The following is a 25,722-nucleotide window of genomic DNA, read 5'->3' as shown; positions in this document are numbered from 1 at the left end:
TTGGACCGTCTTAATGGCCGCATCGCCTGCAGAAGTCACGGCCTTTGGTATGAAAGGCTTCGTTAGTAATTTTTGTTGTGGGGATTCTTGGTGGGAAAATCAATAGTAGGCCTGTACAGAGCGCGAGTGAGTCGTGATTTGAGAAAGACAACTGGCTCTCTCTGTAGGTGCTGCCACGGTGGGAGGAGAGATAGATACGAACCACGGAGAGCGTCATAAACCATCACATATACTCCACAGATAAATATGCTCTCTGACGCCTACGGTTTTGACATGATTTCTGAAATAGCTAACATGAAACCAACATTGCAGAATAACCGCTAGTTCCCTGATCGATGGTCCCCGTCGGGGTCTCTGAGACGCGCACAGTACAAACAGTCGTTCTAAACATCTTGAAATGTAACCGGATTCAATCTCCCGCAGGACTGACGCAACCTTACTCAGACGGAGATGAGTTCATTGTATTTCGGGCCTTCAAAAATACTCAAAATTGAGAAGTCGGAGACATTGTCTGGGGTACACTGTAGAATGTAAACACGAACAAGAAATGTTTAGAGCTAAACATGTTTAGAAATGTGTTGAAATCCCAAACGACCGCCTTCCCGGTCTAGTGGTAGAGCGTCTGTCCGGAGAGCTGAAGGTCGGGTGTTCGATCCCTGCCCGAGTCGTACGAAACGACGTTGTAATATGGCACTTGTTGTTACCCTGCCTGGTACTCTGCATCAAGGGGCTAAAACAAGGACTCGGCTCGGAGTCTAAGTGGGGTATTCATGTACATGCACGTCGCTACATTTGGTGTGTTCTCTCTAAACACGTTTAGGGTCTAAACATATGCAATGAGCTATCGTCTCACGGACTAAACAACACCAAAAGACAACATCCCCAAAAACTAAATGCATAACTTTGATAAGTATCCTCATAATCTCAACATGTTTAAAGAAAGTGCGTAAATCATTGTGCATTAAGTCAAATATGGATAAGATGTATAACAATATTGAAATTTGATGTGCAAATCGGATTCACAGGCCCTCACAACGATCATGGTACAGTAACAACATAAAAACATATGCCCTTAACCTTTTTCCTTCCGAATTCCCATTAAAGGCTAAAAGCACCATAGCAAGCACCCCCTTTAAAAATTACTTACAATGAATTTCAAGAATGGAAAATGTTTTTTTCCACATTTAGACTCCGAACAGAACCCTAAACATGTCAAAGTTATGGGAGACCGCCTCCGTGGTCTAGAGGTAGAGCGTCCGCCCGCAGAGCCCAAGGTCCGGGGTTCGATCACCGGCCGCGTCATACCAATAGACGTTAAAAGATGGTACTTGTTGGTACCCTGTCTGGCGCTCGGCATTAAGGGGCTAAAACAAGGACTGGTCGGCTCAGAGTCAGTATACTGTGCCTGAGTGAGGTATTCATGTTAAACTGCGGCATGGTATCTCAGTGTGCTAGCACTATAAATCGGCATCAGTCCGGACAAGTACAAGCAGCCACACACACGTGCATGCACGTCGCTGTGTAAGTGCAATAATCTTGGACGCGACGTTTAACCCAATTTCACCTCACCTCACCTCAAAGTTATGGGACAAGAAACATCTTTTACAGTGTATGTACAACATACTGTCACTCATACAGAACTGTGGGTTCTGATTGCTTTGCAGGGAAACAGGGTAAGGAAGGTGCCGTTTGAAAAGGCCCTGTTGGAAAAGGTCCCGTTTGAATAGGTCCCGCATTAACAAACTTAAATGAGGAACGAGCGGATACAATGTGCTACGTAACTTAATAGTACTGCGCGATATATATTTTGTACTAAAACCCTAGGCAAATCAAGATCAAACTAAAAAAACTCTACTTTCCCTGATTCCGTATGAAACAGCAGAAGAGGAAAGGTTCTTTTGATAAAAACAATTACTATTGTTTTAAAGAAATGTTTTCTTAGACTGAGTGATAGTCTAGAAGCTATCGTACCCCGAGAGCCTGGCCCGGTGCTCACATTATCAATCACTGGCGCTGCTGTCCAGGGCACGGTTAACACGGCTGAATGTGTTTCACTCAGCTACTCTCTGATGACTGTTTCATTTCATAAATTCATAATAGACATAAACAAACAGCAACAAGTATGGAAACTTGGTTTCGTTACGACAATTCTCTCAGAAGCAGATTGCATCCCTGTAAGGTGTAATGAATTAACTGATGACCTACTCCAACCACATGATATTGGGAGGGATACCCCTTGTCTGGCTGCAATGTTGGCACAACGCAGAGCTTCGAGACATGGGAGGGATACCCCTTGTCTGGCTGCAATGTTGACACAACGCAGATCTTCGATACATGGGAGGGATACCCCTTGTCTGGCCGTAATGTTGACACAACGCAGAGCTTCGAGACATGGGTGGGATACCCCTTGTCTGGCTGTTATGTTGGCACAACGCAGAGCTTCGATACATGGGAGGGATACCCCTTGTCTGGCTGCAATGTTGACACAACGCAGATCTTCGATACATGGGAGGGATACCCCTTGTCTGGCCGTAATGTTGACACAACGCAGAGCTTCGAGACATGGGAGGGATACCCCTTGTCTGGCTGCAATGTTGGCACAACGCAGAGCTTCGAGACATGGGAGGGATACCCCTTGTCTGGCTGTTATGTTGGCACAACGCAGAGCTTCGAGACATGGGAGGGATACCCCTTGTCTGGCTGTAATGTTGGCACAACGCAGAGCTTCGAGACATGGGAGGGATACCCGTTGTCTGGCTGCAATGTTGGCACAACGCAGAGCTTCGAGACATGGGAGGGATACCCCTTGTCTGGCTGCAATGTTGGCACAACGCAGAGCTTCGAGACATGGGAGGGATACCCCTTGTCTGGCTGCAATGTTGGCACAACGCAGAGCTTCGAGACATGGGAGGGTTACCCGTTGTCTGGCTGCAATGTTGGCACAACCCAGAGCTCTGAGACATGGGAGGGTTACTCCTTGTCTGGATGTAACATTGGCACAACGCAGAGTCCGACCGTTTGAAGGAATATTGGAACAGTCACAAGTGCGTTCGCTAATGGCGATTACGGAGAACACAAGGGTTCATCTCATATATGGAAACACTGAACGATACATGTAGCCGTCACATTAACAGTCTATCTGGTCAGAACTCTAATACCTGCCTGGTCTGCGTGGTGCAAGTCGACCTGTACTCACCCCGTCACGGTGCACAAGAATATAGATCCCACCTCCCCTACACTCCCCTCATTCTCAGCTCCTGAATTTAGGATGCTTTAATCATCGAGATTTCAATCATACAATTGTTTCTACTTTACCTTGTACACAGCTTTATTTCAGGCACTGTTAGTTAGTCTAACATATCAAGTGTAAAATTATTTAGCATGTCTAAATATGCTTTTGTGCACAGATTCATTGTGTATATACCATGTGTTGAAAGCCTTTATTGTGAACATCGCCGGCACATTGTATAATTATATGAATGATTTCTATTTGTGTTAGTGTATTCGATATGGCATGGGTATTATATACATTATACGCGTGTATCACATACCCCCTCTCTCTTTCCCTCTACCGCTCTCTTTCTCTCACTCTCCCCTCTCTCTCCCTCCCCCCTCTCTCTTTCTGTCTCTCCACACACACATCTCTCTCTCTCTCTCTCTCTCTCTCTCTCTTTCTCTCTCTCTATCTCTCTATCTCTCTCTATATATATGCATGGAATTGGCGCTTCATGGCGTGCATGGACTATCTATAGTGGTCCTGCTGCTGCTGCGTGTTGTCTGAGCGAAGGCTGTAGATCAAAGGGAGGATAAGCTAGCTGCAGATCGATACGGAATCACTTTGATTACTGCAAGGAGATGCCCTATGTCACTTTATCTTTCATATCGATCTGACTGGTCCATCTTTTCTCAGCTTGACCGTCCGTTCAGCTTCAGGAGACGAAGAGTAATTCCTTTGCTGGCTGAGCAAACACTCACGTCAGTCAGAACCAGCTATTGGCCGCAATGTAAATCACTATAGGTCCATAAACCAAGCTAAGCTGCGGACACTCGTGGAACAGCACACAGCAGACAACGTACGGTATTTAAGTCAATATTATCGCATGTAGCTCAGCCTCTTATACAAATACGCACACTGCAGGCAGGTTTTTACAAATGGCATAAAATTCCACCAGAGCGCCATATTATGAAAAACTACCATGACTTCATCAATATTCATAGCGCTCTATCCTGCGTGTAATCTGGATTGATGGATCTCATTCCGTTACTGCCGTCGGTGGGACTTTTTGTATTACCCTACAGAATCAATACTCCGAACTTAACAAGATTGGTGCGTGGAGTTTGAACAGCGCTCACAATGCATCGTGCAGTCAGGGCAGAGGTTATTGGGGTGTGTGGAGCTTTGGACACGAGTTTTAATGATGGACAAGACAGATATTTGTCCAGCTTGGATGTAATGAAGCCGTGAGAGGGCCAGTCATAAATCCATGAAGCCACCGCGCAGTGATGGGTCTGATTAGTGTAGGAACGTGGAATATTAATACACTTCAAGAACAGACATGTCGGCGCAGGCGTCTGTGCGGAGCTCTGACTGCCCATGATCTGACACTGCAAGAGCTTTTTTTTGAGGATTGTCCCTTTAGATTAAGTATATTGTTACAATAAATACAACGATATGTTTTAAATGACAGCTAAATCAGCGGTTTCAATTCCTAGCGTGAAGTTTCATAAAACAGAACGTATCTAATAAAAACAGTCACAATGCTCACTGATTGTAGGGAAATTCGCCCAGCACTGATAGTTATATCAAAGGAGGAATCTCTTATCTTTGATATGAATATTTATGATTTTAAAAATCGATGGATATTTCACAATCATTCAGTACAATTAAACATTATCAACTACGTCTCTACAACACCAGCGGCAGGTAGAAACACTGTTGTTTGTCGTCAATATTAATTAACATGGACAAAATCGTATGAGGTCAAAATAACTAATTTGATTGACAGAATTGCTCTGTTTCGTATCAGCTGACGTTTTGAATGGCTTATACATAAACACAGAACACAAGCGGTACACAGTCACAAACGGGATTTCTGGAACCAGCTGACATTTTGAATATTGTTTTGAGACCCTGCCCACAACGTTCTTCAAGGAGATTAACATACTTGCTGTGATATGTGGTTTTGATCTGTCAATAGCCCTTGTCCTGTTTCTGAAATTTGAATTTTTCCTTGTTAGTTTGTGATGCCAACAGCTTCGTGTTGACTGCTGTGAATGAAGGTATTTCCCATCCCTTCTGCGATACGATGTGAATAAGGAGTGACTCCCTCACTCACTCCATAGATTGAGGGCATGACCCAGCGCCCTGCAGTGAGGCCGGCGTCCTCAACCGGTGCTGACTCCTGCAGGACATGCTCCCGTTAACATGATGTCAGGATCAGACACAGTGAGTGAGTGACTCCTGCAGGACATGCTCCCGTTAACATGATGTCAGGATCAGACACAGTGAGTGAGTGACTCCTGCTGGACCTTCTCCTGTTTACATGATGTCGGGATCAGACACAGTGAGTGAGTGAGTGAGTGACTCCTGCGGGACCAGCTTCTGTTTACATGTAGTCAAGGTCAGACGCGGTAAGTGGGTGAGTGACTCCTGCATGAAATGCTCCTATTTACATGACGTCAGGATCAGACACGTCGAGTGAGTGACTCCTGCTAGACCTTCTCCTGTTTACACGACGTCAGGATCAGACACGTCGAGTGAGTGACTCCTGCTGGACCTTCTTCTGTTTACATGATGTCATGATCAGACATTGTGAGTGTGTGAGTGATTCCTGCTGGGTATGTGCCCGTTTACTTGACGTCAGGGTCAGACATGGTGAGTGAGTGAGTGAGTGAGTGATTCTTGCTGGACCTGTGCCTGTTTACATGACGTCAGGGACAGAAACGGTGAGTGAGTGAGTGACTTCTGCTGGACCTGTGCCTGTTTACATGACGTCAGGGTCGGACATGGTGAGTGAGTTAGTGAGTCCTGCATGATCTGCTCCTGTTTACATGACGTCAGGAGCAGACACAGTGAGTGAGTGAGTGAGAGACTCCTGCAGCATCTGCTCCTGTCTACATGACGTCAGTGTCAGAAACGGTGAGTGGGTGACTCTTGCAGGACCTACTCCTGTTTACATGACGTCAGGATCAGACACGAATAGTGAGTGAATCCTGCAAGAACTGTGCTGGTTTACATGACGTCAGGGTCGGACACGATGAGTGAGTGAGTGAGTGAGTGACTCTTTGAGGGCCTGCTCCTGTTTTCATGACATCAGTGTCAGAAACGGTGAGTGAGTGACTCCTGCAGGACCTGCTCCCGTTTACATGACGTCAGGATCAGACACGGTGAGTGAGTGAGTGACTCCTGCGGGACGTGCCCCTGTTTACATGTCGTCGGGATCAGACACGGTGAGTGAGTGAGTGAGTGACTCCTGCATGAACTGCTCCTGTTTACATGACGTTGTTTTGCGCCGCGGCCAGCAGTGACACTGGTATCCAGGTCCATTTATACCCGTACCTAGTTCCAGTTATACCCATACCCAGTTCCAGTTATACCCGAACCCAGGCCCAGTTATACCCGTACCCAGTTCAAGTTATAGCCGTACCCAGCTCCAGTTATACCCGTAACCAGTTCAAGTTATACCCGTACCCAGTTCCAGTTATACCCGTACCCAGTTCCAGTTATACCCGAACCCAGGCCCGGTTATACCCGTACCCAGTTCAAGTTATAGCCGCACCCAGTTCCAGTTATACCCGTAACCAGTTCAAGTTATACCCGTACCCAGTTCCAGTTATACCCGTACCCAGTTCAAGTTATGCCCGTACCCAGTTCAAGTTATACCCGTACCCAGTTCCAGTATTTATTAATATTAAACAAGACTTCAGTAACATGCATCACGCAGTCACGCCATCTAGATATGACATGATTCGTTCAAGGTACGAAGTGACCCCTTTTTCAATTCACAATCATTTTTGGATAGAACAATTTTTCAGTGATAACATTGCCTGGCGTTAACAAGCTCGTACATGATCAGCTTGCACAATACGTATGCATTGACCCATTCGTGTGGAACGACAGTTATTGTATGACAATAATAGTCTCGCGAAATAACGCTTGAAGACAATCAGCCAAAAACTGCTGTGTATATTTAGCGCAACATTCTGCTATTTCAAGCTGTTTGTTTTTTAGATAAGCTTTTGTATGTATAATTAGCCTGACTTGTGGGTGTGTTACAGGCCAATGGCCGCGTGCACATCCGGCGTGGCGGGTTGTTTCCGAATATACAGTTGACTGCTGTCAACTGGTCAATAAATCCGTCAGCATAGCCAACTCATTGATAGAGCCAAGCTTCTCTAAACCCGTACTCATACAACACATTTTTAACACATGAAAGGAACTTTGGTCTCAACCTAAACACAACCTAAACACAGCATCCCCATTATCTAAACGTGTTTAGAATTTAGACATGTTTGCAACAAAATGCATATCAATGTATAACATTCTAATAATCTAATAATATATATCATTGACCATTTGTTTTACAAATGGATAAGTTGTACAAAATATATTGAAATTACAGGTGAACTCCCAGATACTTGAATGGCACACATATCAGCAGGACTAACAGCAAACCTGGTACAAATTAACACAAACATGAACAAGAAAAGGCTGCCAGTTTAATGGTGACTGGGAAAACAGTCTCCGTAGCAGAGGGAGAAACGTTAACAAGGGGCGGTCGGGTAGCCTAGCGGTTAAAGCGTTCGCTCGTCGTCGATTCCCGACATGGGTACAATGTGTGAAGCCTATTTCTGGTGTCCCCCTCCGTGATATTGCTGGAATATTGCTAAAAGCGGCGTAAAACCATACTCACTCACTAGAAACGTTAATGACTTGAACTCAAGGATTGCAGGGTGGTATACGGCAAAGATATTTCTAAATGTGTTTATAAAGTTGTTGTTGCTATATCACTGACAGTTTTCATAACAGCAACTGACAATGAAAGTATATCTTATCACTACGAGACACCCTTACCTTATGTAAGTCCCTTCTTCTCTCTAGCAATATAATCATAGCAATATTCATAGCAATATATATAATCATAGCAATATTCATAGCAATATATTTACTGGGCAATTTCAGGAACGTGTCTGTGTTTAGGATCTCAGATATTCCTGAACATAAAATTCCGATTGCTTGTATGGTGGGCCTCTGTCATAGCAACATGCACTCTGTTGTAACCATAAATTGAATGCCAGCGATAGGATAAACTAAACAAACATATCACTCGTTCACAGACTGGGACATCAAGCCACATTCTGTCTCACGAGAACGGTATCGACTGACGGACACACATGCCAAGGGACGTAACTCGATATACTCCTACTACAATTAGTCCCCCACGAGTTACGTACCTTGTTGAGCTACATCACGGTGGTGTTCGTGCACTCAAGTTATTTGTTGAGTTGGGACGAGTTTTAATTCATATGAAATGCTTGCTGAACACGTCCTTTGTTAGAATTGCACATGAGCGCCCTGAGACATAGCTTGTACTAAGTGTTCACTAAGAGAAATACAAAGTGTAAACTCAACAGCTGATGAAAGGGAGCCAGGAATAGTGGCTATAGGGAGAAAATGTTTTTTTTATATTATCGTTAGTTTTGGTGGCCATGCGAAGATTGATTGCAGTAAGTGGTTGAGCAGAGTTGACTATGAGTGACATACAGCCTTCGAAGGGGCCATCTACTAGTAATCCAACCTGAATGTGTTGCAAAATGTCGACATATATCAAAGTGTTTTGTTAGCAACATTTTCAATAACGGTTGATCGTCGATCGCCTTCACAATGGGGACGCATGTAGTGGTTGTTTGTCTGTTGTTTAACACCACACTCAGCAATATTCCAGCTATATGACGGCGGTCTGTAAATAATCGAGTCTGGACCATACAATCCAGTTATTGACATCATGAGCATCGATCCACGGGGGAGTTAAAGTCGGGTCTTAAACCACTAGGCTACCCCACCATACCTGAACAGTGCAGGGAGCGGGACGTCGTTGTACAGTGTCACGTGTCGATTCCCAAATTGAAACAATATGTTAACTCAGAAATCTGAACATTGTTGTTGTTTGTTGTTTGTTGTTTTACGCCGCACTCGGCAATATTCCAGCAATCTGACGGCGGTCTGTAAATGATCGAGTTTGGATCAAACAATCCAGTGGTTGATATCACGAACATCGATCCACGCAACTGGGACCGATGACATGCATCAACCAAGTCAGCGAGCCTGACCACCAAATCACGTTAGTCGCCTTTTACGACAAGCATAGTCGCCTTTTACGGCAAGCATGGGTTGCTGAAGAACTATTCTACCCCGGATCTTCACGGCCGTCAGAAATCTGCACGTAAGGAATTTAGCGTGAAACCGACATATAACCATCAACTGGTAAACTATCAACTATTGTATATCACTATTAACTAGGTTTACAAATCAATACAAGTTACTGCACAGAAATTGCAATGGTAGTATGCAATAGAGTGGTAATACAATATTCAATGGCTGTATCAAACACAAAACGTGATGGCAGTGGTGGTATCAAGAAGTTCAGTGATAATAATATTCACCTATCCGCAACAGTGATCAAGTTTCCGAGATGCACCTGGGCTGGGAATCCGGGGTGATAAGTGATGTTCACACAAAAGCTGGTCTTGATGTAATGTCAGATGAAATCTGAGATGAAATGTAAGATGATATGTGAGATGAGACAGGTACACGCCCGCTTCACAATGTAATACAGCTACAATTATTGTTCAACACTACATTACTCTGCCATATAACAGAGACAATGTAATACAGTTACAATCATTGTTTATCACTACATTACTCTGCCATATAGCAGAGACAATGTAATACAGATATAATCATTGTTTAACACTACATTACTCTGCCATATAACAGAGACAATGTAATACAGATACAATCTTTGTTTAACAATGAATTACACTGCCATATAACAGAGACAATGTAATACAGATACAATCTTTGTTTAACACTACATTACGCTGCCATATAGCAGATACAATGTAATACAGATACAATCTTTGTTTAACAATGAATTACACTGCCATATAACAGAGACAATGTAATACAGATACAATCATTGTTTAACAATAAATTACACTGCCATATAGCAGAGACAATGTAATACAGATACAATCATTGTTTAACACTACATTACTCTGCCATATAACAGAGACAATGTAATACAGATACAATCATTGTTTAACACTACATTATGCTGCCATATAATAGAGACAAGGTAATACAGATACACTCATTGTTTAACAATAAATTACACTGCCATATAACAGAAAGAATGTAATACAGATACAATCTTTGTTTAACAATTTATTACACTGCCATATAGCAGAGACAATGTAATACAGATACAATCATTGTTTAACACTACATTACTCTGCCATATAACAGAGACAATGTAATACAGATACAATCATTGTTCAGCAATAAATTACACTACTATATAACAGAAAGAATGTAATACAGATACAATCATTGTTTAACAATAAATTACACTGCCATATAACAGAAAGAATGTAATACAGATACAATCTTTGTTTAACAATGAATTACACTGCCATATAACAGAGACAATGTAATACAGATACAATCTTTGTTTAACAATGAATTACACTTCCATATAACAGAGACAATGTAATACAGATACAATCTTTGTTTAACAATGAATTACACTGCCATATAACAGAGACAATGTAATACAGATACAATCATTGTTTAACAATAAATTACACTGCCATATAACAGAGACAATGTAATACAGATACAATCATTGTATTTTTTAACACTACATTACTCTGCCATATAACAGAGACAATGTAATACAGATACAATCTTTGTTTAACAATGAATTAGGTGTGTGTGTGTGTGTGTGTGTGTGTGTGTGTGTGTGTGTGTGTGTGTGTGTGTGTGTGTGTGTGTGTGTGTGTGTGTGGTTATACGGTGAACAGTGTCAGGGTGGGGAATTACAATGGCGGTAATGCTGAATTATTTTTCAAATGAAAGTAGAAAAAAGTAAATATTAAACGTCAATGCTAGGGAAAAATCAGTCTCAATTATCTGCCGAAAACATTCCATTCCAATGGCAATATAGTGATGAAAATAGTAAGAATGGACCATTGGAATGAAGTGATGACACCAGGTGTTCGCTAAAAGGGTAAGCACTTCCGGTTCTGCTGGTGGAACCCTCCACTCGCAATTTTCACAAAACAAATATGTGTTTGTTTGTTTGTTTGTTGCCTAACGCCGCATCCAGCCCACGTCGGTGGCCTATAAACAATTGAGTCTGGACCATACAATCATGTGATCAGTATCGTGAGTTATGATCCACGTCGTCGGGAACGACGACATTCCATCACCCAAATCACCAAGCTTGACCACCCGATTCATTAAGTAAATCTGTGTGAAAACTCCCTGTAGAGTTCATACTATGGGATAGCATCGCGCATCATGTTGACAAGCAAATTGTCCTGTTGTTCCTCTCTATGTCTTCCATAAACCTTCCGGAATGACTTAACCAGGTCTTGATTGAAAAGTTTAGCTGTAAGCAAAATGTGTTTCCATGAAATTTGAATATTTTGTACATGCTCTTAAATACCTGAGTAACTGGGAAATAACTTAACCAGGCCTTGCTTAAACCTGATTGAAAAGTTTAGCTGTAAGCAAAATGTGTTTCCGTGAAATGTGAATATTTTGTACATGCTCTTAAATACCTAAGTAACTGGGAAATGTAGATGCCAGATGGTATATTGCTCGACACGATGTGGGAATTCACAATAAGAGAATGGAAAGCCTCTCTCTTGTCACACAGCTTGGAACAGAGGTTGCCATTTTATAAATTTCTCTATATAGATATAGATAGAACACGGAATATGGCTTCTTAGATACTTTTTTAAAAATTTCAAACTATGGTGGATAGATGCTTCATTTATCTTGGTATTGTTGAAGAAATAGGGTCTGAAACTGAGGTTGAAGATCGTGGCAATGTGTCTGTTCTTTATCTCAACAAAAGCAGGAACAAATCCGCTGTTTTGGGATTCCAAGGGAACGTCGAAATAATCGGTATTGTCCCATATTTCCTTCACAGATAAAGGACTGACTTTTTATGTTGCACTTTTGGTTTCGTAGATATCCGCTCAATGTCTATTTCCTTGAACAGAAAGTTCACAGTAAGGGCGACGCATCGGATATAATGCACTCGGACTTTCGAAAGCTTTGCTCCTCACACTTGTGTACATAATATAAGCTTTGAATTGAAGTGTTTCCGGTTTCAACATCAATATATACCAGCGGAACAAGTAACTGTGCTTCATATAAAGTTTTGTTAAAAATAACAACATAATATTCTTCTGATCAATGTTTAATCATAACAAATTCATTGACAAAGCTCTTAGCTGGTAACAAGACTTGGTATCGGGTGTAACCACCGTTTGGGTTCACACGGAGAAGCAACGGCGCCGGATTGACGACACCAGATGATTGAAAACAGCCTGGGGAATTTTGTTCCAAATGTCAACCAAAGCTTGGCCAAACTGAGCTGGTGTTATCGGTCCTGTCGTAGGCGTCGTTCAATCTCATCCCAGGCATGTTCTGAAGAAACAGTCGGCCATGGCGGTACATCAAAGCTATGCTGCCTCAAAAAGTATGTTGCAACACGTGCAAAATGTGGGCGGGCATTATCCTTGGCCTCGTGCATTTCCGTGAGTGAGTGAGTGAGTTGGGGTTTACGCCGCTTTTAACAGTATTCCAGTTATATCACGGCGTGTCAGCTTAATGTGGGAGAAAAGCCCGAAGTGATGCAGGTCTCAGACGTTTACCACTTCGGCGAAACCCACGAGCACGGGTATGGTGCTGACAAACCTAGACACATAATTGGGGCGAACCGGGATTCGAACCAACAATCATAGGTTTCTGGCGTGCCCAAGGGACGCAACTCTGCACAGCGAATCGCGGCGCCTTAGACGACGTAGCCCCCGCATTTGCACAAAGAGCAGAATATGATGTCATCCCGATGTCATTCCGGTAGCGCACGCCATTCAAACTGCCATTAACAATGATGATTTGTGTTTTCCCATAAGTTGTGATGCCACCCCTTACCATTACATTCCCACCCCCAAATCGACGACGTTGAGAAAAGCAAGCGACGCTGAAACGCTCTCATGACCATCAGTGAAGTAAACACAGGGATTATGGAGAAAATAACACACTTAGACCATCAGTGTAGTTAACACAGGAATTATGGAGAAAATAATACACTTAGACCATCAGTGAAGTTAACACAGGGTTTATAGAGACAATAACACACTTAGACCATCAGTGTAGTTAACACAGGGTTTATAGAGAAAATAACACACTTAGACCATCAATGAAGTTAACACAGGGATTATAGAGACAATAACACACTTAGACCATCAGTGTAGTTAACACAGGGATTATAGAGAAAATAACACACTTAGACCATCAGTGAAGTAAACACAGGGTTTATAGAGAAAATAACACACTTAGACCATCAGTGTAGTTAACACAGGGTTTATAGAGACAATAACACACTTAGACCATCAGTGAAGTTAACACGGGGTTTATAGAGACAATAACACACTTAGACCATCAGTGTAGTTAACACAGGATTTATGGATACAATAACACACTTAGACCATCAGTGTAGTTAACACAGGGATTATAGAGACAATAACACACTTAGACTATCAGTGTAGTTAACACAGGGTTTTTAGAGACAATAACACACTTAGACCATCAGTGTAGTTAACACAGGGTTTATAGAGACAATAACACACTTAGACCATCAGTGTAGTTAACACAGGGTTTATAGACACAATAACACACTTAGACTATCAGTGTAGTTAACACAGGGTTTATAGAGACAATCTCACACTTAGACCATCAGTGTAGTTAACACAGGGTTTATAGAGACAATAACACACTTAGACTATCAGTGTAGTTCACACAGGGTTTATAGAGACAATAACACACTTAGACCATCAGTGTAGTTAACACAGAGATTATGGAGAAAATAACACACTTAGACCATCAGTGAAGTTAACACAGGGATTATAGAGAAAATAACACAAATCCAATTAATTGCTTCGTTGACCGATATGTAATAGATAGGACAAAGATTTGTGAGCCGTAAGAGGTCGCAGTGTTGATACTTGCATGAATTTATACAACAGACCAACCGGAAGTTGGCAAGTCTATCGGATCCTAAGAAGTTAACTGTATTTATCCTTTGATTATCGATTAGGAAGAAAAACAAAGAAACAGCTACATTCATCAAAATGAATCCCTTTAATGATCAGTCAACAAGTGTCCTTGTCGTGATAACATGGTAGGAGGACACGCACCCTATCAAGTGACGCGTGCTGACATGTAACATTGCTATTTATTGTGAAGGGAGAACATGTGACCGAACCAGGAAACTAACACCCGACATTTTCAATGGTAATTGATTGCACAACATAAATGCACACAATGCCGTCACATCGATTACAAGTCTAGACACAATGAGTTACAGTCACTAAGCTCACTGTTCAATGTTCAATGTTCACTGGCTTCATATTCAGCAATGTAAATGTGATATCAAATGACAGGGTCACCACTCTTGTAGATAGTCCATTTGGTGGAGCTTGAAAACCTTGATGACATGAACGGCGTCACGCGCCAGGAACGTGGTTACATTAATGTCACACTTGTTACACCTTGTAAACATCTTCTCGTTGCATCGGTTACATATTTCACAAAGTAAACACAAACATTGCCCCCAAGCACAAGCACGTGTCCCAAGGGGTCCCTCCCACTAGGACCTGGCCATGAACTGACTCCCGGGGCACTGTATCTCGTTAGCCTCCTGGACCAGGGCACAAGGGTGGCACAGTATGATAGCACAGCAGTCGTTGACAAAAGTCCCGTCTATGCCCTTCCGCTCTCTGATCTTACCCCTGACAGAGAGCAAAGCGAACAGGTTGAGGCCAGGGACGAAGTAGGCGGCCCCGCATAGAAAGCAGCTGTCCCCAACGGCCTCGGCGTTCTTACCGAATGTGTAGCATGGTACCAGGTACGTGACGATGCAAGTTCCAAAGTTGTCAAAACAGCCGAACAGACCATGCTGCCAGGAACCAACTAGTGCCATGATTCCACGAGAGGAGGGATGTTGCGACGACGCTTGTTGAGACGGTGGAGGTGGTGATGGTGTTTATACCCCGGTATCCGCCTTCTGATGACAACTTCCGGGTCAAGTACCCTGCACCTTGGTCCTAATCAGACACTGTCGCAATGCAGATAACAAGTTGATGTCAAGTCACGTGGTCACGTGATATACGGACGCATCATGTGACTGTGTGGGACTATCACTTTGGAGTGACCTACTTGCGACAGCGAAGTTTGTGAACGTGTAACGAGGAAGGAAATGTTATGAAGGTACACACAGGGAATATAGAGCGGGCTTGTGTCATTTAGAGTAACATGCAGGCGATGGCTTAGACAAAGTCCTGGAGTCATAACACTGTGACGTCAAAAACATTGTCTTATTACACTACCTCATATAAACTGACATAGCAGAACACCTCATATACACTGATATAGCAGAACACCTCCCATACACTGATATAGCAGAACACCTCATATAGACTGACAAAGTGGAACACCTCATATAGACTGACATAGCAGAATACCTCCTATACACTGATATAGCAGAACACCTTATATAGACTGACAAAGTGGAACACCTCACATAGACTGACATTGTAGAACACCTCCTATACACTGATATAGCAGAACACCTCATATAGACTGACAAAGTAGAACACCTCATATAGACTGACAAAGTGGAACACCTCATATAGACTGACATAGCAGAATACCTCCTATACACTGATATAGCGGAACACCTCATATACACGGACATAGCAGAACACCTCATATAGACTGACACAGAACACTTCATATGCACTAATACGGAACATAAAATATTCACTGACATAAGATAACTCATCTTATACACTGACATAGTAGAACACCTCATACACAATAAGAAAGTAGAACATCTCATATACACTGAATTTGTAGAACACCTCATATACACTGAGTTAGTAGAACATGCCATATACACTGACATTGTAGAACACCTCATATTCACTGACATTGTAGAACACCTCACATACACTGACACAGAATACTTCACATGCACTAACACAGAACATCAAATATACACTGACATAGTAGAACGCCTCTTATACACTGACACAGTAGATCATCTCACATATGTTACCACTTCAGATTCACAAAGAGAAACATGTCGTGGCACACGCTGAGTGAGCCTTATGAAGCGGCTGTAAAATATGAACCCTGGAGTCACTGAAGCTGGCCACGTGACATTGGCCGACAATGACATGCTCCTGTGACTTACCTCAAGACGCTGTATCTGACATGCAATTGTGTCTGACCTCAAGACACTGTATCTGATATGCCATTGTGTCTGACCTCAAGACGCTGTATCTGACATGCCATTGTGACTTACCCCAAATCGCTGTATCTGAGATGTCATTGTGTCTGACCTCAAGACGCTGTATCTAACATGCCATTGTGAGTGGGTGAGTGAGTGAGTATGGTTTTACGCCGCTTTTAACAATATTCCAGCAATATCACGGCGGGGGACACCAGAAATGGGCTTCACACATTGTACCCATGTCGGGAATCGAACCCGGGTCTTCGGCGTGACGAGCGAACGCTTTAACCACTAGGCTACCCGACCGCCCCACATGCCACTGTGTCTGTCCCCAAGACGCTGTATCTGACATGTCATTGTGTCTGACCTCAAGACACTGCATCTATCATGTCATTGTGTCTGACCTAAGACGCTGTATCTGACATCCAATAGGGTCTGACCTCAAGACACTGCATCTAACATGCCATTGTGTCTGACCTCAAGACGCTGTATCTGACATGTCATTGTGTCTGACCCAAAGACACTGCATCTAACATGCCATTGTGTGTGACCCCAAGACACTGTATCTGACATGCCATTGCGTCAGACCCAAAGACACTCTATCTGACATGCCATTGTGTCTGACCCCAAGACACTGTAGCTGATATGCCATTGTGTCTGACCTCAAGACGCTGTATCTGACAAGTCATTGTGTCTGACCTCAAGACGCTGTATCTGACATCCAATAGGGTCTGACCCCAAGACGCTGTATCTGACATGTCATTGTGTCTGACCTCAAAACACTGTATCGGACATGCCATTGTGTCTGAACTCAAGACACTGCATCTAACATGCCATTGTGTCAGACCTCAAGACGCTGTATCTGACATGCCATTGTGTCTGACCTCAAGACGCTGTATCTGACATCCAATATGGTCTGACCTCAAGACGCTGTATCTGACATGCCATTGTGTCTGACCTCAAGACGCTGTATCTGACATGCCATTGTGTCTGACCCCAAGACACTGTATCTGACATGCCATTGCGTCAGACCCCAAGACACTCTATCTGACATGCCATTGTGTCTGACCCCAAGACACTGTAGCTGACATGCCATTGTGTCTGACCCCAAGACACTGTATCTGACATGCCATTGTGTCTGACCCCAAGACACTGTAGCTGACATGCCATTGTGTCTGACCCCAAGACACTGTAACTGACATGTCATTGTGTCTGACCCCAAGACACTGTAACTGACATGCCATTGTGTCTGACCTCAAGACGCTGTATCTGACATGTCATTGTGTCTGACCCAAAGACACTGCATCTAACATGCCATTGTGTGTGACCCCAAGACACTGTAACTGACATGCCATTGTGTCTGACCCCAAGACACTGTATCTGACATGCCATTGTGTCCGACCCCAAGGCACTGTATCTGACATGCCATTGTGTCCGACCCCAAGACACTGTAGCTTACATGCCATTGCGTCTGAAACTGTAATGTCTGAGGCGCAGTAATTCACTGTGCAGTGATGCTTCCGCTAGGCATGCCAGAAACCTATGATTGTAGGTTCAAATCCCGCTTCGCCCTGATTATGTTTCTGGGTTTCCGTGCTCGTGGGTTTCACCGAAGTGGTAAACGTCTAAGACCTTCATCACTTCGGGCTGTCCTCCCGCCTCAAGCTGACACGTTGTGATGTAACTTGAATACTGTAAAACGGCGTAAAAAACAACTCACTTAATCACCCACCCAATACACTGTACCTGACATACCATTGTCGGGCCTCCGTACATTGTACCTGACATTCCACTGTTGAACCTCAAGACAATACCTTGACATGTTGTGTCTGATCTAAAGACAAATTGTTAAACATTGGATTGTACACCCTGTCATGCGCAGTCATGTCATGTCGGTCACGTGGTGTCGTCGGTGATTGTGCTCCTGAAACAACTGGAGTTATTTCCCTTCAGTCGCTGGTTGCAAGTGAAGCAAGCTGTTCGGAATTTCGAGTAATACGTTTGGTATATTTTCAGGCTAAACACAAGGGTTCCTTTTGTCTATTATTAAGGTAACGTCATGTGAAGCGTTTCAAATACTAGCTGACGTCGTTATAAAGAGTCATTGTATACTGAGTGTACATCACCAGGTGCACGGGGCGGTCGGGTAGCCTAGTGGTTAAGGCCCCTGTACACAGCGATCGAAAACTGGCCAGGACGCTCAATGGTCGCCTGAACCCAGAAAATCATGTTTCTATGTAACTGCTCCAGCAGTTGTTCAGCAGTAACTGCTCGAGTTGTTCAGCGTCTGCAACCACGATGAAACGCTGCAGGTACAAGCCCACTATTTATAGGCAGGCTGAAGAGGCACTACAGGTAGTAGAAAGGAGGCAGGAAAGAGGCAGAAGCATTGCCATAGTGTCTCAAGGGTTGCCGTGGTCGCTCAATGGAGGCACGGCGGCCGCCACAGTCATCGTTCAATGCACGCTGTTGGTCGCCGAAAGGAGGCACAAGGGAGGCAGAAGCATCGCAAAGATTGACCGTACATTTTGCAGCAGAACGCATCTATTACCAGGTGACCATTGGACGACCACTGTACCTTCATTCTGCAACAACAGCAATGTTTTTGCCTCCCCTCTCCGTCCTTTGAGCCACCTTTAAGCAACGAACCTCCCCGGCGACCTTTGCGCGACTGTTTTGAACATGTTCAAAAATTCACGGCTACCATGGCGATGTCTGAATCTTCTGTTTACTACCATGGAACGACTTAGGCAACCATTCTGCCCCCTTTGAGCCTGGCAATGTTCGTGGTCGCACGCGGGAGGCACAGAGGCCCTATTAAAGCGTTCGCTTGTCACGCCGAAGACCAGGGTTCGATTCCCGACATGGATACAATGCGTGAAGGCCATTTCTGTAGAACGGAATTAGTAAACGCAGGGAGTAATAAACGCAGGAGGTAATAAACAAATGAATGTTTAACTAACTGCTCTTAGTTTTAATCCAAACCCCATTTTGATTTTTTGTATGTGTTATACAGACTTGTGGTCCCACATGCATCGTCATGTCGGTAGTTCGGGTCATGCGGTGAGGTGAAATGGGGTTTAACGTCGCGTCCAAGATTATTGCACTTATATGGCGACGTGCATGCACGTGTATGTGTGTGTGTGTGTGTGTGTGTGTGTGTGTGTGTGTGTGTGTGTGTGTGTTTGTGTGTGTATGTGTGTGTCTGCTTGTACTAGTCCGGACTGATGCCGATTTATAGTTCTAGCACACTGAGTTACAATGCCGCAGTTTAACATGAATACCCAATTCAGACACAGCATAAATTCAGACACAGCCCCTTAATGCCGAGCGCCAGACAGGGTAACAATAAGTACCATCTTTTAACGTCTTTTGGTACGACGCGGCTGGGGATCGAACACCGGACCCTTCCGCTCTCCGGGCGGACGCTCTACCACTAGACCACGGAGGCGGTCTCGGGTCATGCGGAGTACCGATACCAGACGATAGTGATGGCAACGTTTCTGCCTCTAACGATATCTCGAAATTAACGCAGTTCGTGGTTGTATTGTATATCCTATGGTTGTACGCACAATCTACTACCTGGAAACCGACTTCGGTGTCAGCGCTCCACGCCTCCTCACCGCCACGGATATGAAGGCTGAGGGAATGTGCCGTTGATGACATCCATCTCCTGATTGCATGAACACTAGGTTTTCCTTCCTGACCTCTGAACTTACGTGACCTTTCTTTGATGCGTGCCCGACAACGCAATACACAGATGACACATTCATTAATGTACTCCCCGACTCGGAATGTTCGCGTAACGACCAACAGCATATGCAACTGAGCAGGAAAAAAAGTACGCTACCACCGTAACACACCTACCCGACTTAAATCATGCACGCTATCACCGTAACACACTAAACCGACTGCAGCCATCAACGCTACCACCGCAACACACCTTCCCGACTGCAGCCATCCACGCTACCACCATAACACACTAAACCGACTGCAGCCATCCACGCTACCACCATAACACACTAAACCGACTGCAGCCATCCACGCTACCACCGTAACACACTAACCCGACTGCAGCCATCCACGCTACCACCGTAACACACTAACACGACTGCAGCCATCCACGCTACCACCGTAACACACCTTCCCGACTGCAGCCATCCACGCTACCACCATAACACACCTTCCCGACTTAAATCATCCACGCTACCACCGTAACACACCTTCCCGACTTAAATCATCCACGCTACCACCGTAACACACCTTCCCGACTTAAATCATCCACGCTTCCACCATAACACACCTTCCCGACTTAAACCATCCCTGCTACCACAATAACACACGTACCCGACTAAAATCATGCACGCTACCACCGTAACACTCCTTCCCGACCTAAAATCATCCACGCTACCACCATAACACACCTTCCCAACTTAAATCATCCACGCTACCACCGTAACACACCTACACGATTAAATCATCCACGCTACCACCGTAACACACCTTCCCGACTTAAATCATCCACGCTTCCACCATAACACACCTTCCCGACTTAAACCATCCCTGCTACCACAATAACACACGTACCCGACTAAAATCATGCACGCTACCACCGTAACACTCCTTCCCGACCTAAAATCATCCACGCTACCACCATAACACACCTTCCCAACTTAAATCATCCACGCTACCACCGTAACACACCTTCCCGACTTAAATCATCCACGCTACCACCGTAACACACCTACACGACTTAAATCATCCACGCTTCCACCGTAACACACTAACCCGACTACACTCATCCACGCTACCACCGTAACACACTTACCCGACTGCAGTCATCCACGCTACCACCGTAACACACTTACCCGACTGCAGCCATCCACGCTACCACCGTAACACTCTAGCCAGGCTCCAACCATCCACGCTACCACCGTAACACACAAACCCGACTGCAGCCCTCCACGCTACCACCGTAACACACTAACCAGTCTGCAGCCATCCACGCTACCACCATAACACTCTAGCCAGGCTCCAACCATCCGCGCTACCACCGTAACACACAAACCCGACTGCAGCCATCCACGCTACCACCGTAACACACTAACCAGTCTGCAGCCATCCACGCTACCACCGTAACACACTTACCAGTCTGCAGCTATCCACGCTACCACCGTAACACAGTAACCCGACTACAGCCATCCACGCTACCACCGTAACACACTAACCCGACTGCAGTCATCCACTCTACCACCGTAGCACACTAACCCGACTGCAGCCCTCCACGCTACCACCGTAACACACTAACCAGATTGCAGCTATCCACGCTACCACCGTAACACACTAACCCGACTGCAGTCATCCACGCTACCACCATAACACACTAACCCGACTGCAGCCCTCCACGCTACCACCGTAACACACTAACCAGTCTGCAGCTATCCACGCTACCACCGTAACACTGTAACCCGACTACAGCCACCCACGCTACCACCGTAACACACTAACCAGATTGCAGCCATCCACGCTATAACCGTAACACACTTACCAGATTGCAGCCATCCACGCTACCACCGTAACACACTAACCCGACTGCAGCCATCCACGCTACCACCGTAACACACTAACCCGACTACAGTCATCCACGCTACCACCGTAACACACTAACCCGACTGCAGCCATCCACGCTACCACCGTAACACACTAACCCGACTGCAGCCATCCACGCTACCACCGTAACACACTAACCCGACTACAGTCATCCACGCTACCACCGTAACACACTAACCCGACTGCAGCCATCCACGCTACCACCGTAACACACTAACCCGACTACAGTCATCCACGCTACCACCGTAACACACTAACCCGACTGCAGCCATCCACGCTACCACCGTAACACACTAACCCGACTACAGTCATCCACGCTACCACCGTAACACACTAACCAGTCTGCAGCTATCCACGCTACCACCGTAACACAGTAACCCGACTACAGTCATCCACGCTACCACCGTAACACACTAACCAGTCTGCAGCTATCGACGCTACCACCGTAACACAGTAACCCGACTACAGCCATCCACGCTACCACCGTAACACACTAACCCAACTGCAGCCATCCACGCTACCACCGTAACACAATAACCAGATTGCAGCCATCCACGCTATAACCGTAACACACTAACCCGACTACAGCCATCCACGCTACCACCGTAACACACTAACCCGACTGCAGTCATCCACGCTACCACCGTAACACACTAACCCGACTGCAGTCATCCACGCTACCACCGTAACACACTAACCCGACTGCAGTCATCCACGCTACCACCGTAACACACTAACCCGACAGCAGCCATCCACGCTACCACCGTAACACACAAACCAGACTACAGCCATCCACGCTACCACCGTAACACACTAACCTGACTGCAGCCATCCACGCTACCACCGTAACACACTAACCAGATTGCAGCCATCCACGCTACCACCGTAACACACTAATCCGACTGCAGCCATCAACGCTACCACCGTAACACACTAACCAGATTGCAGCCATCCACGCTACCACCGTAACACACTAACCCGACTGCAGCCATCCACGCTACCACCATAACACACTAACCAGATTGCAGCCCTCCACGCTACCACCGTAACACACTAACCCGACTGCAGCCATCCACGCTACCACCGTAACACACTAACCAGATTGCAGCCATCCACGCTACCACCGTAACACACTAACCCGACTGCAGCCATCCACGCTACCACCGTAGCACACTAACCCGACTGCAGCCATCTACACTATCTCCTCTGTGTTACGAAGGAAAAGCGTGGATGACGGCCCGACAGATGAGTCTGTTATGGAAGTAGCTTTGATTGAGTATTTTCTTAATGACTCCGATATTTGAATACCCCTTGATAAAAAGTGCGGTGCATGCATAACACTGCGGCATTGTTTGAGCGCACCCACAGCTATAACGAGAGTTTGCGCATGTCTGTTGTCGAAGTTCTTCAAACAGAGCTATTGTCCTTAATCTGGTGGAGGGGAGGTGGTATAGGTACTTCTCGACACGACAACTAGCCCCGGGTCGGTAGCGCAACTGGGCAGTTCTAGACATGCAACCGTATTGTGCATATTTCGTGTGAACTCGTGCCACAGCAGCAATTTCAGATTCAATAATGAATTTCAGGGCGAAGATGTATTTTTAACATTATCGGCAATTGAAATTCAATTGACATATACATAATGATATGCTAACCTCTTCAAAAATCACTTTAGCCATAATGTTTCATTGGAGCTTGTTAGATCAACAGGACTATATCTGGGGTAGAATATTTGGGTTGTGTTCGTGGACTGAAGCACCTTGAGTCAGGGGACACACATAGCTGTGATTCTGGCCTCCCAGACGACTGCGTCTAATGAAACCGCCGGCTTGAACGACCTGCTAATTCAAATGTCAAACTTTACGTTTAAAAAGGGAATTGTAAAAAGTAGAAAGTTGAAACATTTAGACGCTGTCTGACATTCGGCACAACACCGGTTTATAAATACTGCAGCTGATGATGACTCGAGGACGGCCGGTTGTGTGATTACCAGCTGTATGTGTGAGATGTGTTAGTCAGCTGTATGTGTGTGACTGATAGCTGGCTGTGTGAGATGTGTTTGTCAGCTGTATGTGTGTGATTGCCAGCTGTATGTGTGAACTGTGTGATTGCCAGATGTATGCGTGTGATTGCCAGCTGTATGTGTGAACTGTGTGATTGCCAGATGTATGCGTGTGATTGCCAGCTGTATGTGTGAGATGTGTGATTGCCAGCTGTATGTGTGAGATGTGTGATTGCCAGCTGTATGTGTGAGATGTGTGATTGTCAGATGTATGTGTGAGCTGTGCGATTGCCAGCTGTATGTGTGAGATGTGTGATTGCCAGCGGTATGTGTGAGATGTGCGATTGTCAGATGTATGTGTGAGATGTGTGATTGCCAGCTGTATGTGTGAGCTGTGTGATTGAGAGCTGCATGTGTGTGATTGCCACTTGGCTGTGTGAGATTGGTGATTGCCAGCTGGATGTGTGTGATTGCAGCTGGCTGTGTGAGATTTGTCATTGCCAGCTGGATGTGTGTGATTGCCAGCTGGCTGTGTGAGATTGGTGACTGACAGCTGGATGTTTAAGATGAGTGTCTGACAACTCACTGTGTGAACTGTTCGAGTGACAGGGGTAACTATGAGATGTGTGAAAGACATCTGTGTGTAGAGTCGTATGTGTGAGCTGGGTGACTGGCAGTTGAGGGACCCAAGGTTGTGGTTTATTTGTTTGTTGTTTAACGCCGCTCCCAGCAATATTCAGAAATATACCGTCGATCTGTAAATAATACGATGACAAGCATCAACCAAGTCAGCGAGCCCGACAACCCGATCTCATTAGTCGCCTGTGACGTCAAGCATAGTCGCCTTTTGCGTAAGGATTGGTTGCTGAAAACCCACGAGCACGGGTATGGTGCTGACAAACCTAGAAACATAATTGGGGCGAACCGGGATTCGAACCCACAATCATAGGTTTCTGGCGTGCCCAAGGGACGCAACTCTGCACAGCGAATCGCGGCGCCTTAGACGACTGGGCCACCCGTGCCCCCCAGTATTTACAGAATCATGAAACATCATGTAAACCCTTTTTCGTATTTACGCCATGAAAAGAAAAAAAATGAACTAAAAATTATATCTAAAAACCTCAGCAGCAAACCTTAAAGACAATAAACATAGAACTCTTGGTGGTTTTGAAGCGTCTGTGTGACAACAAACCTGCTCGCCAGTGATACACGAGACCTAACATATCACCCACCTTGTGGCTTCACGTGCACGTGCACGTCCACGTGCAGTAGTTGTGCACGTGTAGGCTGAGATATGCAGCTGTCCAACTGCACGTGGGGGAAACAGGCAGCGTGCACTTCCGGTGCTCAGAGAGAGAGAAGGACGGGCGTCAAATGTCGAATTGAGAACACACCATTATAAGCGTTAGCGGGATTTGCTTTGAAATAATACTGCAATCTCTGGCTAAATGTCACTGTCCTTCAACGAAAATGGCATCCTTTGAAAGTCCCAAAATGGGTCGAGACGGATCGGGT

General features: G+C 45.0%; 1 protein-coding gene and 1 long non-coding RNA gene across 2 annotated transcripts in view; both read right to left on the bottom strand.

The window, feature by feature from the left end:
• The window catches only part of LOC125382095, a 42,396-nt gene extending 16,674 nt beyond the window's left edge, over nt 1-25,722 (bottom strand). The window contains exons 1-2 of the long non-coding RNA XR_007222307.1: nt 25,440-25,722; nt 9,664-9,769 (exon numbers count right to left, since the gene is read on the bottom strand). This is a non-coding gene — a long non-coding RNA (uncharacterized LOC125382095). The remainder of the gene's footprint in view (nt 1-9,663; nt 9,770-25,439) is intronic.
• On the bottom strand, nt 14,422-15,460 carry LOC124118841 (cell number regulator 10-like). The gene has a single exon (XM_046481114.2). It carries the CDS (start codon nt 15,279-15,281, stop codon nt 14,949-14,951), a length of 333 nt encoding a protein of 110 aa, XP_046337070.1. The 5' UTR covers nt 15,282-15,460; the 3' UTR covers nt 14,422-14,948.

This window comes from Haliotis rufescens, unplaced genomic scaffold, assembly GCF_023055435.1.
Source record: "Haliotis rufescens isolate VD_foot unplaced genomic scaffold, xgHalRufe1.0.p SCAF_2, whole genome shotgun sequence".
NCBI lineage: Eukaryota > Metazoa > Mollusca > Gastropoda > Lepetellida > Haliotidae > Haliotis > Haliotis rufescens.
This window is presented reverse-complemented; position numbering and strand designations above follow the sequence as displayed.